This window comes from Leptopilina heterotoma, unplaced genomic scaffold (assembly GCF_015476425.1).
Source record: "Leptopilina heterotoma isolate Lh14 unplaced genomic scaffold, ASM1547642v1 Lhet_120, whole genome shotgun sequence".
NCBI classification, from domain to species: Eukaryota; Metazoa; Arthropoda; class Insecta; order Hymenoptera; family Figitidae; genus Leptopilina; species Leptopilina heterotoma.
The window spans coordinates 703,288-720,307 of record NW_025110838.1 but is presented as its reverse complement, the minus strand read 5'-3'; the positions used below and the strand labels follow the sequence as shown (position 1 = coordinate 720,307).

Genomic DNA, 17,020 nt, shown 5'->3' with positions numbered 1-17,020 from the left:
TTGGAACAGAGATAAGTTTTTCTAGAATAGCTGAATAGCGGAAATAATAATACGACTAAGAACTTTAGTAAAATAGTGGAATCTGCAGCTTTTCCATGTGGGGATTTTCTTTTTGTTAAAAATAACAGAATTTATTTTAACTTATATAATTTTTCACTATTAAACTTTTGTGGCATTGAATTTTATTACATAAATATATGTCTGATTGTCAAATAAAGTTTGTTATTTTAATTTCCTATATTTTTTATTCCTTTCATTCCTTATTTCTATGATTATTTTTTATGAAATTTCGATGTATTTATTTAATGAATATTTGTTTATAAATATTAACATAGTAAAACATCTTTTTTAATAAGGTTTCTGCTATTTTAATTATTACGTCTGACTAAAAATGTTTTTTTACCATTACTAACAAAAAAAGTATTGCAGCAAAATTTCTGACGAATATTTATTCTTATTATTAAAGAAATTGAAACTAACCGAAAATATTCAAGCAGTAAAGATTCCTTTTAATCATGTTTATCAAAAAGTTAATTTAAAATAATTTTTTCAATCGGAAATATTTTCTAACAAATTAGGTGCATAACAGTTGTGAACGTTATTTTTGTAATTTTAATCTTGTCAAAAAATGATTTTTAATGGTAAGAAATTAAAAATTCTTTAAAAGGGAATTATAATTAATGTTCTTTTCATCTCTCTGAATAAATTTTAAGTAAAGAAAGAAATGGATAAAAGTTGAAGAGTATTATAAAAGATGCTTTTTATAGTAACGTTAATATAAAACTTTAAGGTAAAGTGATATTCTTTAATAATAATTTTTTCTAACGAATACGAATGCATCTTTCGACCTCTAATTTCTGTCAAGAGTCATTTATATTCATTTTTTTTATTGCCCTTGTACAGTAATTGAACCTTTAAACACCAAATAATGGCTTTTCTTAAATGAGACAATTTTCATAGTTGAACTTATTGTATCGCACATGCAATAATCTAACGAGTGCTATTAAATTAATAGGTAACACAAGTTTCACTCTTAAATTAACTGTTTTATTAATTTTTACTCTTACAGTGCAATTTAATTTTTTTCTTTTTATTTCCTCAGTTATATATTTAATATTCTTTTAAAAATAAATAAAAAAATTTCATTTTATCTTCTTTCCAAATTGAGTAATTAATTTTACGAATTTAATTTTCGACTATTAAATTAATATAAGTAACACAAATTCTAATCTAAAATTACCAATTTGATTAATTTTAATTACTTTTAGTACAATTTGATTTAGAACTATTAATTTACTTATTTATTCAATATACTTGAAAAAATAAATAAAGAAAATTTTTCCCAAAAAAATCCATTTTATTTTCTATTTAAATTAAATTTTTTCGAATTTAATTTTCAAAAAATTTTTTATTTTATTTATTTTTTCAAAAAAATGTACACTTTTATTTTTTTCAAATTGAATAAAAATTTAATTCCACTAAGATGATAATAAAACAATTAAGAATACTTTAACCCGAATTATATTTTCATTGTCGTGGGAATTGTATCGAAAGTTTTGCAAGAATATTGTGTAATTATTGACTCAGAAAAGAAAGATATAATTTTATCTTTAAAGACATTTTTTCTGAGGCAATAATTTGTTAGTTTACTAAAGTTTAAGAAAAAATATTTGCAAATTTAATTTCTCAAAAAAAAAAAAAAAAAATGCTTTTAATGAGACTTTTTTTTAATGAATGCATTTTAAGAAATAAATCCCAACACAGTGTAAAAAAGCGATTCGTAAATTACTGCCAATAAAAAGTAATAAAGTATTAAAATTGCTTAAATGATTTTTCTCGTATCACTTCAGCAGTCTCACTTCTATAAAACGTTAATTCTCGTGATCTTGAATTTTTCCTTGCACTGTTCTTTCAACCTCGATATCGACCTTGTTACAAATTTCGAATTCGTGGAAAAAAATGTTTTTCACCATAAAATTTACAGAATAAATTTTAAAATTATTGATTTTTGAATTTTACCAAATATTCTTTCTTAGAAAAAGTAAAAAAAAAAAATTAAGAATACTTCTTTGTCGTTTATTTCAATTTTCGTTCGTAGAAAACTAATTTCTAACCATAAAACTCAAAGAATAAATTTTGAATAATTTTTGTGAATTAAAAGTCCTTCTACGGAAAAGTTGAAAATATTTCTAAAGAAGTTTAGTAATAAAACGGAAAAAGCAAAAAAAAAAAAGTTGAAAAAAGTGGAGAATAAGTGTAAAAACAGTGAAAATAAAATATTAGGAGAATAAAATTTTCCAAAGTGGGGGAAAGTATTTTTAAAAAATGGATAAAAAATTAATGAACGAAGGGGAAAAAATTCTCGAAGAAAAAGAATGTTTGGAAATAATAAAAAAGAAACTCGCTCAAGAATCATTAAACGAATTTAATCTAATTTCCCACGAACTCGTTCAAATCGAAGAAGTAAAAGGCTATATGGGACAATATTTCACACTAAGCGCAACAATAGCAAACACAAAATCACCAAAAGATGTGAGAAAAATAAAATTTTTCACCAAAATTCCACCGCCAAAAGATAGTCCAATGTATGAATTTGACAAAGAAATGGGAGCCTTCAAAAAAGAGGCGGCATTCTACAATCATTTTTTGCCAAAAGTTTTAAATGGTACCGATAAAAAATTCATTCCCGATTGTTTTTTATGTTCACGAGACGAGGTTATTGTCCTCGAGGATATGACACAAATTGGCTTCTTGCCAATAAATAAATTTGTACCATTTGATTTTGAGCATTGTCGAATTTTAATTGAAACACTCGCCAAATTTCATGTGAAATCATTTATATTCGAGGAGGAGACAAAGAAAAATTTACAGGAAAATTTCTCCCATTGTATGAAGGAATCATTATGGGATTTGGGAAAAAGTAAATCAAAATCATTGTACGATGCTGCAATTAAGGGAGCAATATCATTGGTTGATTTAATACCGGGTTTCGATGAGAAAACAAAATTAATATTTAAGAAAAAAATGAAGGCATTGTCCATTGAACGTGTTGTTAAATTATCGCCTTCAGTGAAACATAAAAATGTTTATTGTCACGGTGATCTTTGGGCGAATAATATTCTCTTCAAATATGATGAAAATGCAAAACCCGTTGAATGTTGTTTCGTCGATTTTCAACATGCGAGGTAAATTTTTTAATTTTTAATTTTCATTTTGAAACTTTTATTTATAAATTTTTTTTTAAATTTTTATCTTTATAAATTCTTGCAAATTTTTTTCTATTGTTTTTTATAACAATTCGATTATTTTTATATCAATTTGAAAAAAATTTAAAGAATATTTATTGACTAAATTTTTAATTAAATTTAAATTTAAAAAATAGGATAAATAAATATATATAAAAAATAAATACAAATAAATAAATATTTAAAAATATTAAAAACTGGTAATTAACAAACTAAATTAGCAAAAAGACAAAAAAACGCTGTAGATTTTTAGATACAACAACTGATCTATCTAATTTCAAAAAAATAAAATTAAAAATAAAAAAAATTGTAAAAAGAACAAGAAAATTATAAAAAATTATTTTTGCTTTTTTTTTACAATTGAGTTCAAATAACAGTACAAAAAAAAATAATTTCCAGATACAATCCACCGGCTCACGATCTACTGTCAGCGATTCATTACACGACGACAAGAAAAATAAGGGACGAATATTCGAATAGATTTTATAAAATTTATTACGAATCGCTGGGAAATTGTCTAAATTGTGTGGAAATGGAAATTGAAAAAATATTTCCATGGGAGGAATTTATGAAATCTGTTGCTGATCAAAAAATTGCTTTATTGGTGTTTTCTGTCTTAAATTTACCAATAATGTTACTTGAACCACAAGCTGCAAATAAATATTTTGCCGAAAATCCTGAACTTTTGAAAAGTGTTCTCTACATCGATAGAACGCCATTACTCTGTGAACAATTTCAAAATCTTCCAATTTACCGAGAGAGAATTGTCGAAGCCTATCTTGATTTGTACGATTATTTGGATAAAATTGAATTGTAAGATTATTTTATTGTTTGTAATTATAAATATTATTTGTAGAAATTTTATTTACTGATAAAAAAAAAATTTTTTTTCTCACTAAAAATTGTAATGTATGAGAAAAAAAATTATTGTTACAATTGTTTGGAGAAAACTTGTTATTTACAATTATTCAATAGAAAATTATTATTTACGATTATATAATAAACAATTTGTTCATTTTTTTATAAGTTAGCTGCCTTATTATATTATAAACAAAATATTTATTAGAAAAGCAAAATAAGCTGAATAATATAAATATAATTTTTAAATTGTTTTACGAACCTTTAGTGAAACTTCCATTCTATAAATTCCAGTCGCTTATTTTTCTATTGTAGAATAATTACATTTCAAAGTGATAAAATAATTTTTGATAAAATACAAAATTTTAATTATTTGTTAAAAATAAAAATAGCGATTAATTTTATAAATATTGGTCAAGACCAATTTAGTTTTTTCAGATATAAATTTTTTCTGAATCAAAAATGAATTCTAAAAAGTTTTTAAGCATCGACACTTTTCGAAAAAATTCTTTTTTATTAAAAAAAGATATTGTTTTGATAAAAAAAAGCCCTAATTTAATAATTAACTCCAAAAGTCGTATAAAACGAGTTATCTGTTAACGATTTCTAATAACTTTATTAGATTAAAAAAAATTTAGAAAATAAAAAATTAGAAATATTATTTTTTGAGAAACTGTTCCATAAACTGTCTGACAATAACATACTTTTACTACTAATACAAGAAAATTAATAAAACATTTAAAAATTGATGTCTAATTAAAGAATTTTTTTCAATTAATAATTATAATAGATTTTTAAAATGTCTGACTACAGCATAATGTTACTACTTAAAACAGAATTAAATTTAATTAAAATGCAAATAAATTTCCGAAAAGTTACTTCTGAATATTGAAATTGAATTTTTTTGTAAATATTTATTTTTAAAAGAACATCAATCGGAAAAATGCCAAACGACCATTTAATAGGAGAAAAGAGATAAACAATAAATTTAGAATTTTCTTTAATCAAATTAAAAAATATTTTCTAAATCCTTTATTGAAATTTAATTAATTAGAAAAAATATTGTTAATTAATATTTATTAATTCTTAAATTAAAAATTATATTTTAATTATATTTGTTAATTGTTAAATTGTTAAATTATAATTAATTTATATTCGTTAACTGTTGAATAATAATTTAACAGAAATTTAATTAATTAAAATTAATTTTTAAAAGAATTAATTTAACTCAGTTTAATTCTAGTTTCAAAGAATTAAATTCTTCATAGTGGAAAAATCCTTCGCAGTAAACACAAAAAATAATTTTAAAATAAATTTCTCCTCAGCCTTTCTGCAACGTTTCTTCATCTGGGATTAAAAATAAATGAAAAAGTACCAATAAAGAAATAATTTGAAAAGAAACAAATGTTATTTATTTTATGAAATACGACGGTGTGCGGAAATTTGAAGATCAATATACAAACTTCGTATTCTTTCTCATTTTTTTTTTCATTTTAAATATTTATATATACACAAAAAAGGATCACATTAGACATTATTTTAGCCAGGGGTTTTTTTTTCAAAGGAGTAAGGTTGAAATTGGTTTAGAATTTTTTTTTCCTCTCCTTTTCTTTTATATAAAAAATTTCATTTTTTTTTTTTTTGGGTGCTTCCATGAAAAATTGGGACAAACGCAGCACAATTTTTTTGTTTTTGTTTTTTTTAAGTTTTATGTATATAATTATTTATATCATCAATTATAATGAATATAATTATGTACAATATTGAATCTCATTCTTTAACAATAACATCAACAACATGATTAAACAACGTTCCTCATTGGTACACAAATTGTAAATTTACAGATAAAAAAGCATTAAGATGAGGTCAATGAGGCATATTAAAGTTTTTTTTTTTTGGCTCACGCTCTGCGCGCCTGTAATTATTATTATTATTTTTTTTCTTTTGTTTATACATATCTTAATGAATCCTCATTTATTTATTTAAATCATCTTCTTTTTTTCTGTGTGTGTGGTTTTTTTTTTGTTCTTATGTAGGTAATACATACATACGATTCACATACATACACGCAAATGCAACCACGAGATATGATTATAAAGGACGATGAATTTGATTGAATCAGTGCATGATTTAATTATTTAAAGAGAGTGCGCGAATTATTTCTCGGCACCTCTCAGCGAGCTCTATTTTGTATTTATTACCGATTCAAATCAGAAAAACAATCCAAAAATTAAAAAAGATTTGAAAATTTTAAAAAATTTAAATTTTTATTCTAAACAAAATTTTTAGAAATTAATTTTTGGAAATTATTTTTAAAAATTATTTTTTAGAAATTAAATTTTAGAAATTAAATTTCGAATCAGTAATTGTGCTATTAAAAGCTCACTACGAGGTGTTAAACACGATCATTCTAAACTTCTATACACAAGGCTTTCATTGATGAACGTCTTGCATAAATCTATTGCACAATTTATTCTCTGTTTTGTAATTCCTTTAAAGCAAACTAGGTCGTTTCTCGATATTTTCTTTTTTCCATTAGCATTTTTTTTCAAATTTGAAAATTACATCCTGAACATTTAAAAAGAAAATAGGAATTTAGAAAAGATTTTTCGAATTCGGTTTTTTTATTTATTTTTTTATATTTCTTTATTTTCTAGTAATAATAAAAATTTTTTTTTCTTTTCCGAAAAATGCTAATTTTACAGAAAGACAACAAAGTGTGGAAGTTCATTTTTTTTGAGTCTTTGTTAGGAAAACATTTTGACAGACAAAAAATATTTTGAAAAAAATTAAAAGTGATTAAAATTTTGTAAAAATAATTCATATTTTTTCCAGTCTTCGAAAAATATTTTTAAACGAAAATTGGAAAATTATTCACGACTTTCTTTGGCAGTTTGTTTATTGCTGTAATTGTATTAATAAAAAAATGAACACAACGATAGGAGAAATTTTAATCAAGTCTCAAAGAATATTATCGAAAGAAATGTTCGATTTTTTTACTGAATATAATTTAAAAATACAAGTATAGAAATATGTTAATTACAAAAAATTCGTAATTAAAAAATCGTTGAGTAAAGAAACGTTTGTTAATAAATCGTTTATTAACAAATCGTTAATTAATAAATCGTTTTTTAGAAAAATCGTTAATTAATAAATAGTATATAAAAAAAGTCGTCAATTAAATAAATCGTTTAGTAATAATTAATAATTCGTTAATTAACAAAAAGTTTATTAATAAATCGTTTATCAAAAAATGATAAATTAATGAATCGCTTATTACAGAATCGTTAATTTATTCCTCTAATTAACCATGTCTGCAAAAATATTTTCCCAATCGACTCATAATTTACATTTACAAACATATCTACATTCCCATGATGCTATATGACTTTTTCGCTATAAAATACATTCCATTTATATAATATTCTTTTTTTTTGTAATGTATATTAAAAAATTTAACAGTCCATAAACTGTGCTTTTTTCATTATAATAAACTATCCTGAAATTTAACTGGCGTTTTTTTCTCCTGGTTTTAATTTTAATTTCATTTCTTTTAAGTATATTAGAAAAATTTTACAGATTTAAAATTATGTTTTAGAATTATATATTTTTGTTGTTGTTGTTATTTTTAATTATATATTATAATAAATTGTCTATATAAACTGAGACGTATCTACGTTTAACGAGAATTCGAGATCAGTGTGCGTTATATAATTAGACATTATTATTATTATTTTTTTTTCTTTATAATTACATTATTAACTATAATTATAATTAACAATAGTCTAAAAGCTAGATTTTTTTTACTCAAGTGATTAACATTTAATGTATAAAGTAAATAATTATGTAAATTTTTTTAATTAAATTATGGAGAATAAGAAAAAAAAATAGTTTTTTTGTGTACAAAATCTCGATTTTTTTGTCTTTGTCTTTTTAATTCTTTAGGAAAATTAGGCCAACTTTCCGTATATGTACAAAAATAGTATTTTAAATTATTTTGTTTTAAGAACATTTCTTCTTTCTTTTTTTTTTTTAATAATAATCAATGGTTTATATATGTTTGTGAAGCGTAAAAAATGAATAATGAATACAATAATTAGTCTTTCGTCTGAAGGCTTTCTTATAATTAAGAAGAAAAAGTCAATAACATCAAGAAATGGAATTAATCTGTACAAGTTTATAGCGTGAAAAATTATTTATTTAAAATTTTCAATAAACAGAAAAGTAAATAAAAATGAATAAAAATAGGTTTTTTTTATTATAAGATATAAATAATGATTTTATTTTTTACCATTTTTTAAAGCCTTATCGGTAAAATTTTTTGCCCTCCCCCTTTCTCTTTTAACCCCTTTCCCCTTTTACTCCCTTTTTTCACCCTTTCTCCTATAAATTTTTTAGAAAATAAATTTCATTAAATGAGAATTTGAACAGGAATTTAAAAAAATTTCCCAATATTTTAAACAATTTACTTTTGATATTTACTTTTTTTTATGGATTTTTTATTGGTGTAATTATTTTTGAACAATAAATAATTCTTCTCAGTTTGTTACTAATAAAAAATTCAATTTGGAGGAATTTTTTGAAAGTTAATTTTCCTAGAAAAGCCAAAGATTCTTTGGGCAAAAAATTAGAAAAATAAATTGTTGAATAAAAATTCTTGTCGAAAAATTTGCGATTAGGAAAATTTACAAAATTTCGATTTAATTTCAGGCCTCGGACTGAATTTAGAAATAAAAAATATCAAAAGTATTTTGATAAATAAAATGGTGGTTCAATTTCTCCACTTGAGAACGCCAAGGTCACCACTAGGTGGCGTGGAATCTAGTTTTTGTCAACTCACCTGCCATCTAGCGGTGACCTTGGCGTTCGCAGGTGAGAAATAGCAACTCCATATTGAATCTCAAGATATGTTCGTAATTTTATAATTACAATTATAATTATTTAAAAATAGTTGCTAATTAGTGACTATTTTTTTTGTGCAACACCTGTAAGGAAAGTAATACTTTGCATGCCTGTAAAGTAGGCGCAAAACAGTACTTTGCTGCACTAGTGCGGCAAAGAGCTTACTTTGCTGCACTAGTGCGGCAAAGTGCTTATTTTGCTGCACTAGTGCGGCAAAGTGCTTACTTTGCTGCACTAGTGCGGCAAAGTTCTTAAACTTTTGGGTTTTTTTGGTGATATACATAGGTATTTGTTTTCTATTTGTAGAATACCTGTTTTTTACAGTAATATACGCGTAAAAAACCACGAATATTACGTGCGGTAACATACGTTCCAAACCCTGCTAAACAGTACGTATGTTGGCGTCAACTAGCGTTTCCAAACAGCTTTTTTATCAAAACCAAAAGCTGTTGCACAAAGTACTGTGTGCAACACGTACGAAAGAAGATTTTCCAACTTCGTGCAAATTGCTGCCCTCGCTTCGCTCGGGACAGCAAACTTTGCACTCGTCGGAAAACAGCTTCTTTCTGTACTTGTTGCACAATATACTATTTTACTATTGATATAAAAAGTATCAATAGTCCAAGGCCTGAAATTACTATGAAAACTGAAAAAAATTAAATAAACGGAATATTTAAAATCACTGGTAAAGTTGCTAGCAATTAAAATTAAAAATTGTAAAGTTTGTTACCAAGAATTGAAAATCCCTAGTTACAATTTTTTATAAAACTAAAAAACTATTTTTAAAAAGTCTGCTAAAAAGAAAAGAAAAAGAAAAAAATTCCACACTTTGTTGGACCCAGTCGCTTTAATTTTCGCGTCCTGTAAATTGTATTATACGATCATAACACGAATTGCGGTGGCAGTGAACAGTGCACGTGGATATTTGCAGCGGCAGCAAACAGCAGCAGCAGCGGTAATACACGGTATATGCAATATATACGAACAATGGCAGCGTCTACCACAGCTATTTGTCTTTTTTTTCCCAAAAAAAAAAAAAAGAATTTTTTCCCCCCATTTTAATTAATTTTTTTTGTCTCTTATAATCGTATATATAATTACCGAACACAACGCTGACACCGCATATCAACGACTTTAATTAATAATAATAATAATAATTCAATAATCATCTAATCACTGCATTTTTCGTCAACGTTTATCACGTGTACGTTCGTGTACGAGTGTGCGAAAAAAAAATTTCCTCTTTTTTTAATATTTATTAAATATATAATATTATGATCGCAACAGAGACGCGATTACAAATAAACGCGTACCTGCGCGTGTCTGTCGTTTTTCATTTAGTCGTATTTTTTTTTAAATCATTTTTTCATTTTTTTTTTTTTTGACCTTTTTTTCATCCTTTTTTCTGCTTTTTTTCCTTTTATAATTGTATATAATTTTATATTATGTATATACATATATATGTATCGCATTTAAAGAACATCGGTATATTTACACACGTGAGTTTCACAAAAATATATAAAAGAGAAAGTGCCTATGTATATACATATATATACACACACATACATATATATATGTATACATATATATGCGCATATATACGTATCGACGTATATATTCCGCTAAATAATTCAAAATTTATTTTTTTTTTCAAATCGTGTGGAAAAGGGTGTTTTTTTTGGCTCTTAATTAATAATAATTATTATTATATATATATTTATATATGTATATATACATATATATTTAATATACACAGATGGTATGCATAAATTTTACGAATACACAAATTACAAAATATCGTCTATTGTGTTTTTGGAAATATTCTGTTTTTTGTAAACGAGCATTTTTCTTTCTTTAGTGAATTTTTAAAAAAACTATTTACTTAAATTTAAAAATTAATTTGCTTAATTTACATTCTTTAACGAAATTTCGATTGTAAACAATTATATTAAGTAAACTTACTAAAATTGTTTATAATTGAAATTTATAATTGAAAACTCAACTAAAAATTATTAATACAAACAAAATAAATTTTTTTTATAAACAATTATCCTTATTTTTCTGTTTGAAAATAATTTAAATATTTTAAATATAATTTTAATTCTAAAATTTCTAAATAATTGGGAACAATTTTATTTATTTAAATAATTGGAATTATTTTTAATTTTTTATCAATAATCTCGAATTTAATTGACACAATTTAGATTATTTCAATATTTTGAACAATTTTATTATTTAAAACTTAATTTTCAATTATTACGACAATTTGCGTATTCTATATAAGTTTTAACTAATTTGTTTTAAATTCAATTTGAATTGTTTAAACTCAATCTCAACTGTTTTAAAAAAATTATCAACAATTTTATTTATTTAATTAATTAAAATTATTTGAATTCAATTGCAACAATTTAGATGATTTTAATTTTTGAAACGATTTAAATATTTAAAACTTAATTTTCAATTTTTTCATCAACTTACACTGTATAAATTTTCTCTTATTTCATCTTGAAACATAATTTAAATTAATTAAACTTAATTATAACCATGAAAAAGAATATTAATTGGAAAAAATTTTATTTATTTAAAATATAAATCCAAATAATTTTAATTATTTGTCAAAAATTTATATTTATTCAATTTTTTTTAACGATTTGAATAATAAAAACTAAATTTTCAATTCTTTTAACAATTTCTGTTGTATAATTTTTATTCAATTTGTTATGTAACTCAAATTAAATTTTGTAAACTTAATTTCAATTATTATGGAAAAAATTTACATTAGTAATATTTTCATTTATTTAAATAATTGAAATTACGTTAATTTTTTTACATCAATTTGCAATAATTTAGATAATTCCAATATTTTAAATAATTTAAATATTCAAAACTTAATTATCAATTTAAATTTAATTTAATACTTATAAATATTTAAATAATTTAACTTGTTTATACGTATTTAAATTAAAACGTATTATTTTTGAAATTATTATTTGTTTATAGAAGCAAATTATTTAAAAAATTTTAAATTATTTAGAGTTGATTTAAATAAATTTAATAAAATTAAAATTTTTTGGTTTTGACTTAAATATTTTTAATTGTTTAGAGCAAATTAGAACTATTTAAATATTTTGAAACCAATTTTATGTATTTAAATTAAACAATATAAATTGATTAAACAAATTTCAATTATCAATACAGTTTTAATCATTAAAGTATTTTAAACTTTAACTTATTTATTTACTTAAACAATTTAATTTATTTAAATACTTTTTTCTTACATGAATAATTTAAAGTATTTAAAATTTTTTTTTACATAAAAAACTTTTTAAAAACAGAAAAAACGACTAATTTATATAAATATCAGTTTGTAATTAATCTTAAATATATGTATATATCAAAGTTATAAAATGTTTTTTGAGCAATAATAATGCTTCGTTGGGGAGGAAAAGAAATGCTTACCATCTGCGCATATAAATCCTGTACAAAGTGCTTGATTGAAAGTTTCATTAGTCCTAAACAAGACACACGAGGTAAGATTATCAAGTCCCGCACTCTGCTTCCCGGCCGATCTTCCCTCTTTCGTTTTTTTTTTTTCATTTTTTGCCTAAAGTGCAATTTTAGGAGGACATATGTCGCAATGTCTTCGAGTGACAATTTTGCAGCATCGTCAATTCCTCGGCATTTCTTCATTTTTCTTTTTTCTCATTTTTTGCACGACTGAAGGGGGAACAGAAGGTCGGTGATGGAAAATCATTTCAACTTACACCCGCTTTCTTCATTTCTTTTTTTTTGCCAACACTCGATTAAAGTAATCCAGTCGAATTTTTTTTTTTTTTGCTATCACTCAACGACAATAGACGAAATTGTCGCTTATACACGATTTTACAATCATTATTTATCTTCATATTTATATTTATACTAAAAAGAGTTTTTTTTTTGTGTCATTTTTTTTCTGTCTTCAGAGATGACACTCGACGTATATTTTTTTTTCTTTATTCATTTCGTGTAGCGTCCCTCGAACCATAATCATGCCTTTTTCAAATATTATCCTTCATCTTCTTCTTCTTCTTCTTTTTTTTCTATTTCTTTCACCATCTTATATTCTTTCACCCACCTCATATATTGAGGGGGTAAAAAAATCTTTTTCTCGTTCGATTAGAAAAATGAGAATTTAATTATTAGAATATAAAGAATTCACTTATATAAAAATTATTTTTTTTTTGTTAGGAACATTTCTGGTTATTTTCTTGTTTCTAATTTCTTCTATCTGAAGTTGAAAGAAGAAATTAGATGGGATTGTGATTTCGATTTTCTTGGCACTGGTTAAGTGAAAAATGGTGTATATATTTTGTAAGGGGTAAAAAATAAAAAAAATATTCTTGAGAGAAAATCCTGAGAATATTGCGGTAAAAATAGGAGAAAATGTAAAAACTGATGGACTTGACGAGAAGAAGTTGAAGAAACATTCTTCGGATGATGGTTTTTTTTTTTGTCTTTCTTTTTCTAGTGTAAAAAGGCATGAAAAATTTCCTACGGGTATTTAAATGTAGGAATATGGTCCATCGGTGAGGGCGCTACACAGCAACAGTCAGGAGGCGTCGTCCTTCCCTCTGGCTCCTCTACTTGGCCTGTACTCCAGGCCTGGATCGAACTGCATGAGCACGAAGACCTATTTTGAAAAAAAATTATTTACAATTTATTTATTTCAATAAATAAAAATAAAGGAAAAAAAACGAAATTGTAAAAAACACTAAAAAAAAGTACAAAGAATAAAAATAGTTCGTCAAATTGTTTTTAATAGTAAACACTTGTCTATCAGTAGTACAAAGCAGTTTCAGTCAGACGAAATTTTAAAAATCGTCTAATTATGAAAGTCAGTAGTAAAAGTAATTTTTAGTCCGACAGAAAGACTACTTTCAAGTAGTAAAGGACATATTTAATCAGGCAGATGAATTTGATTTTACAAGCTTTTAAGGATTTTTTTATTTTAAAAAGTATTTAGTAGAAAAAAATATGTCAGTCAAAAAGTTAAAAATTCAAATATAATAATTGAATTACCTGGTCAGTAGGCAAAAGTGTGAAGTCATCAGGAGGATTAGTAATGACATATCTCTTCGAGGATGCATCGCACGACGAACTCGTGTCCCGAAACCTATAATTTTTTTTTTTTTTTTGGAAAAGAAAAGAGAAAAAACTCCGATTAATCCCATAATTCAGTAAAATAGTGCCACACCAAAAAAACTAAACTATGGAGTATAAAAATATAACTAAACTAAATATTTGCGAGAGCAACTAAACGCTAAACAAATAGACGTGACGATAGACAAAAAATATTTTGAAATGATATTTTTTGGATGGAATATAACTTACGATCATTGCATGGCATGAAAAAAATCTTTTTTTTTTTTTTTGCTTTGCAAAAATTGATTTTTGATTTGATTTTGGTGGAGTGATGCAAAAAGGCAAAAAATGCAAAAAACGTGTGTGCCAAAAAATCAGAATAATGTCGGTACACAGTAGAATTATAAATGACAATAATAATAATATTAATAATATACAATATAATGTATAATATTGATATAATAAAACAATATATATAAAGTGAACGTGTAAATATAATATATATAGTATATGATTACAAGTAAATATTAATTGAAAAATCCATTTATATAAAACGTGGGGTAAAATCCAATAAATACCATCGAAAGAAAGAAAGTCCGATACCTGTACCTGTACAGACCAATACACAGCATTCCATAAGACTTTAATGCTGCTACAAAGAGGTCACCGTACTTGCCTCCTTCGCCATACTGAGCTAATGGCCCGTCGTACAATGAAATTTGTCCAACTCTACAACGATCTCTATTTGAGAGACTGTCTGTCGTGCTGGAAAATAAAAAACGATAACAATCACTTACAACATTTTTTACACTAATGCACTCTGTACTTTTTTTTCTTTTTACTTTACTCTACTTTTTACGAAAATAAATCTAGAAAATAAAGAAACAAAAATTAAATACAATTAGAAACGTTTGAGTGAGTTAAATAAATTAAATAACTTAAATAAATTTAATACCCCCTGGAAATTATATGGAATTTATTTGCAAAACTCAAAAATCTGTTCTATTACATTTACGAATTTTTACATATTACAAATTTTTTTAATTGTAAAATTATTTGAAAACATCAATAAATTTGTTTTTAAATAAATATTTAATCATTATTATTATTCCATAGAAATTAAGATTTTCAAAATTCAAATCTTTATGAAATTCAACAACTTATAAGACTAATATTATTATATTATTAAACATAAAATTTTCAAAAAAAAAAAAGAAATTAAAATATTTACAAAAATTTTTAATAAAACCCTTCGCAAAAAATCAATTATTTTTACCGAGTCTTCGACTCGGAATGATTGATATCTTCATGTTTTATAATAATTTAAATTTCCATAAAATTTTCCCCAAAAAAAAAAATCAAATTATTTACAAAAATTTTAATAAAATTCTTCGCAAAAAATTTAATTATTTTTACAAGTAATAAAATTTTTCACATGAATTCAATTATTTAAAAAATGTAATAAAATTCGTTGTAAGAATTCAATTATTTTTACAAGTAATAAAATTTTTCACATGAATTCAATTATTTAAAAAATGTAATAAAATTCGTTGTAAGAATTCAATTATTATTTTTACAAGTAACAACATTTTTGACATAAATTCAATTATTTAAAAAATCTAATAAAATTCGTTGTAAGAAATCAATTATTTTCATAAATAATAAAATGTCTCAGAGGATTTCAATTATTTTCAATACAATTTTAAATAAATTCCTCGAAAAATTTAATTATTTTCAAAAATTTCTTGCAAAAATTCAATTACATTTCACAAATAATAGAATTCTTCGCTGAAATTCAAATATTTTCAAAATCCAGGTACTATTTTTATCAAATTTCTTATAAATGAATTTAATTATTTTTAAAACATTATATAATTTATTAAATAAATTAATGGTTATCAAAATTGAATCCTCATAAAGAATTTTATCAACAAATTTTTAAATAATTCTATGGTGAGTTTTTTTATTTATAAAAATAATTAAATCTGGGTAAAAAATTTTATTATTTATGCAAATAATTGAATTATTGACAAGAAATTTATAAAAAGAAAATTTGTAAATAGTTGAATTCCTGTGAAATTTTTATTATTTATGAAAATTATTTAATGTTTGCTTAGAATTTTATCAACACTATTTTTAAATAATTGAAATCTTTTGAAAATTTTTTGAATAAGTAATTGAAATTTGGCAAAGAATTTTATCAAAATTTTTGAAAATAATTAAATTTTTGGGAAGAATTTTATTATTTTGAAAGATAATTGAAATTTTACCATGGAATTAAAAAAAATTTTTAATATAATAATTGAATTTCTGCGATGAATTTTATTACATTTGAAAATAATTGAATTCATAAAAAGAAATTTATTATTTATTATTATGAAAATAATTGCATTCCTAAAAACAATTTTATAATATATGAAAATAATTGAATCACTGATAAGAATTTGATTATTTATAAAAATAATTGAATTCTTACGAAGAACTTTATTTAATTTTCTTTATAAATAATTGAATTCTTGAGAAGAATTTTATGAAAATTGTGTTTTAAATAAAATTGAATTCCTGTGAAATTTTTATTATTTACGAAAATAATTTAATGTTTGCTTGGAATTTTATCAACACTTTTTTTTAAATAATTGAAATCTTTTGAAAAATCTTATTAAAATAGTAGATATTGAGAATGATTGAATTGAGGAAAATTTTCGAAAATAATTGAAATTTTGCGAAGAATTTTATTACTTTTGAAAATAATTAAATTTCTGCAATCATTTGTAACAATCAGTTGTACAAACAAATTCAAGTCAGACCAACAATTTTTTTGAATAGAAAATATTGTACTATTGAGTGCAAATTACAGTCGGACTAGTAATACTTATATAGTCAGTTTCAGTAGT

At 23.3% G+C, this 17,020-nt stretch overlaps 2 protein-coding genes across 32 annotated transcripts in view; one reads left to right on the top strand and one right to left on the bottom strand.

Moving 5' to 3' along the window:
• Positions 1–1,788: 1,788 nt before the first annotated feature.
• On the top strand, positions 1,789–4,301 carry LOC122510435. Its single transcript, XM_043625081.1, has 2 exons — positions 1,789–3,185; positions 3,645–4,301. Exons 1-2 carry the CDS (start codon positions 2,326–2,328, stop codon positions 4,060–4,062), a joined length of 1,278 nt encoding a protein of 425 aa, XP_043481016.1. The 5' UTR covers positions 1,789–2,325; the 3' UTR covers positions 4,063–4,301.
• Positions 4,302–12,329: 8,028 nt separating this feature from the next.
• LOC122510024 (calcium-activated potassium channel slowpoke) overlaps positions 12,330–17,020 on the bottom strand; it is a 172,448-nt gene continuing 167,757 nt past the window's right edge. For 22 of the 31 annotated variants that reach the window (XM_043624497.1, XM_043624490.1, XM_043624516.1 and 19 more), the window contains 3 exons: positions 14,730–14,891; positions 14,064–14,157; positions 12,330–13,674 (listed from right to left, as the gene is read on the bottom strand). In XM_043624497.1, the coding sequence (XP_043480432.1) occupies positions 13,594–13,674; positions 14,064–14,157; positions 14,730–14,891 (337 nt within the window). In that variant the 3' untranslated portion in view covers positions 12,330–13,593. The remainder of the gene's footprint in view (positions 13,675–14,063; positions 14,158–14,729; positions 14,892–17,020) is intronic. The other 9 variants (XM_043624633.1, XM_043624572.1, XM_043624584.1 and 6 more) reach the window with 1 other exon arrangement.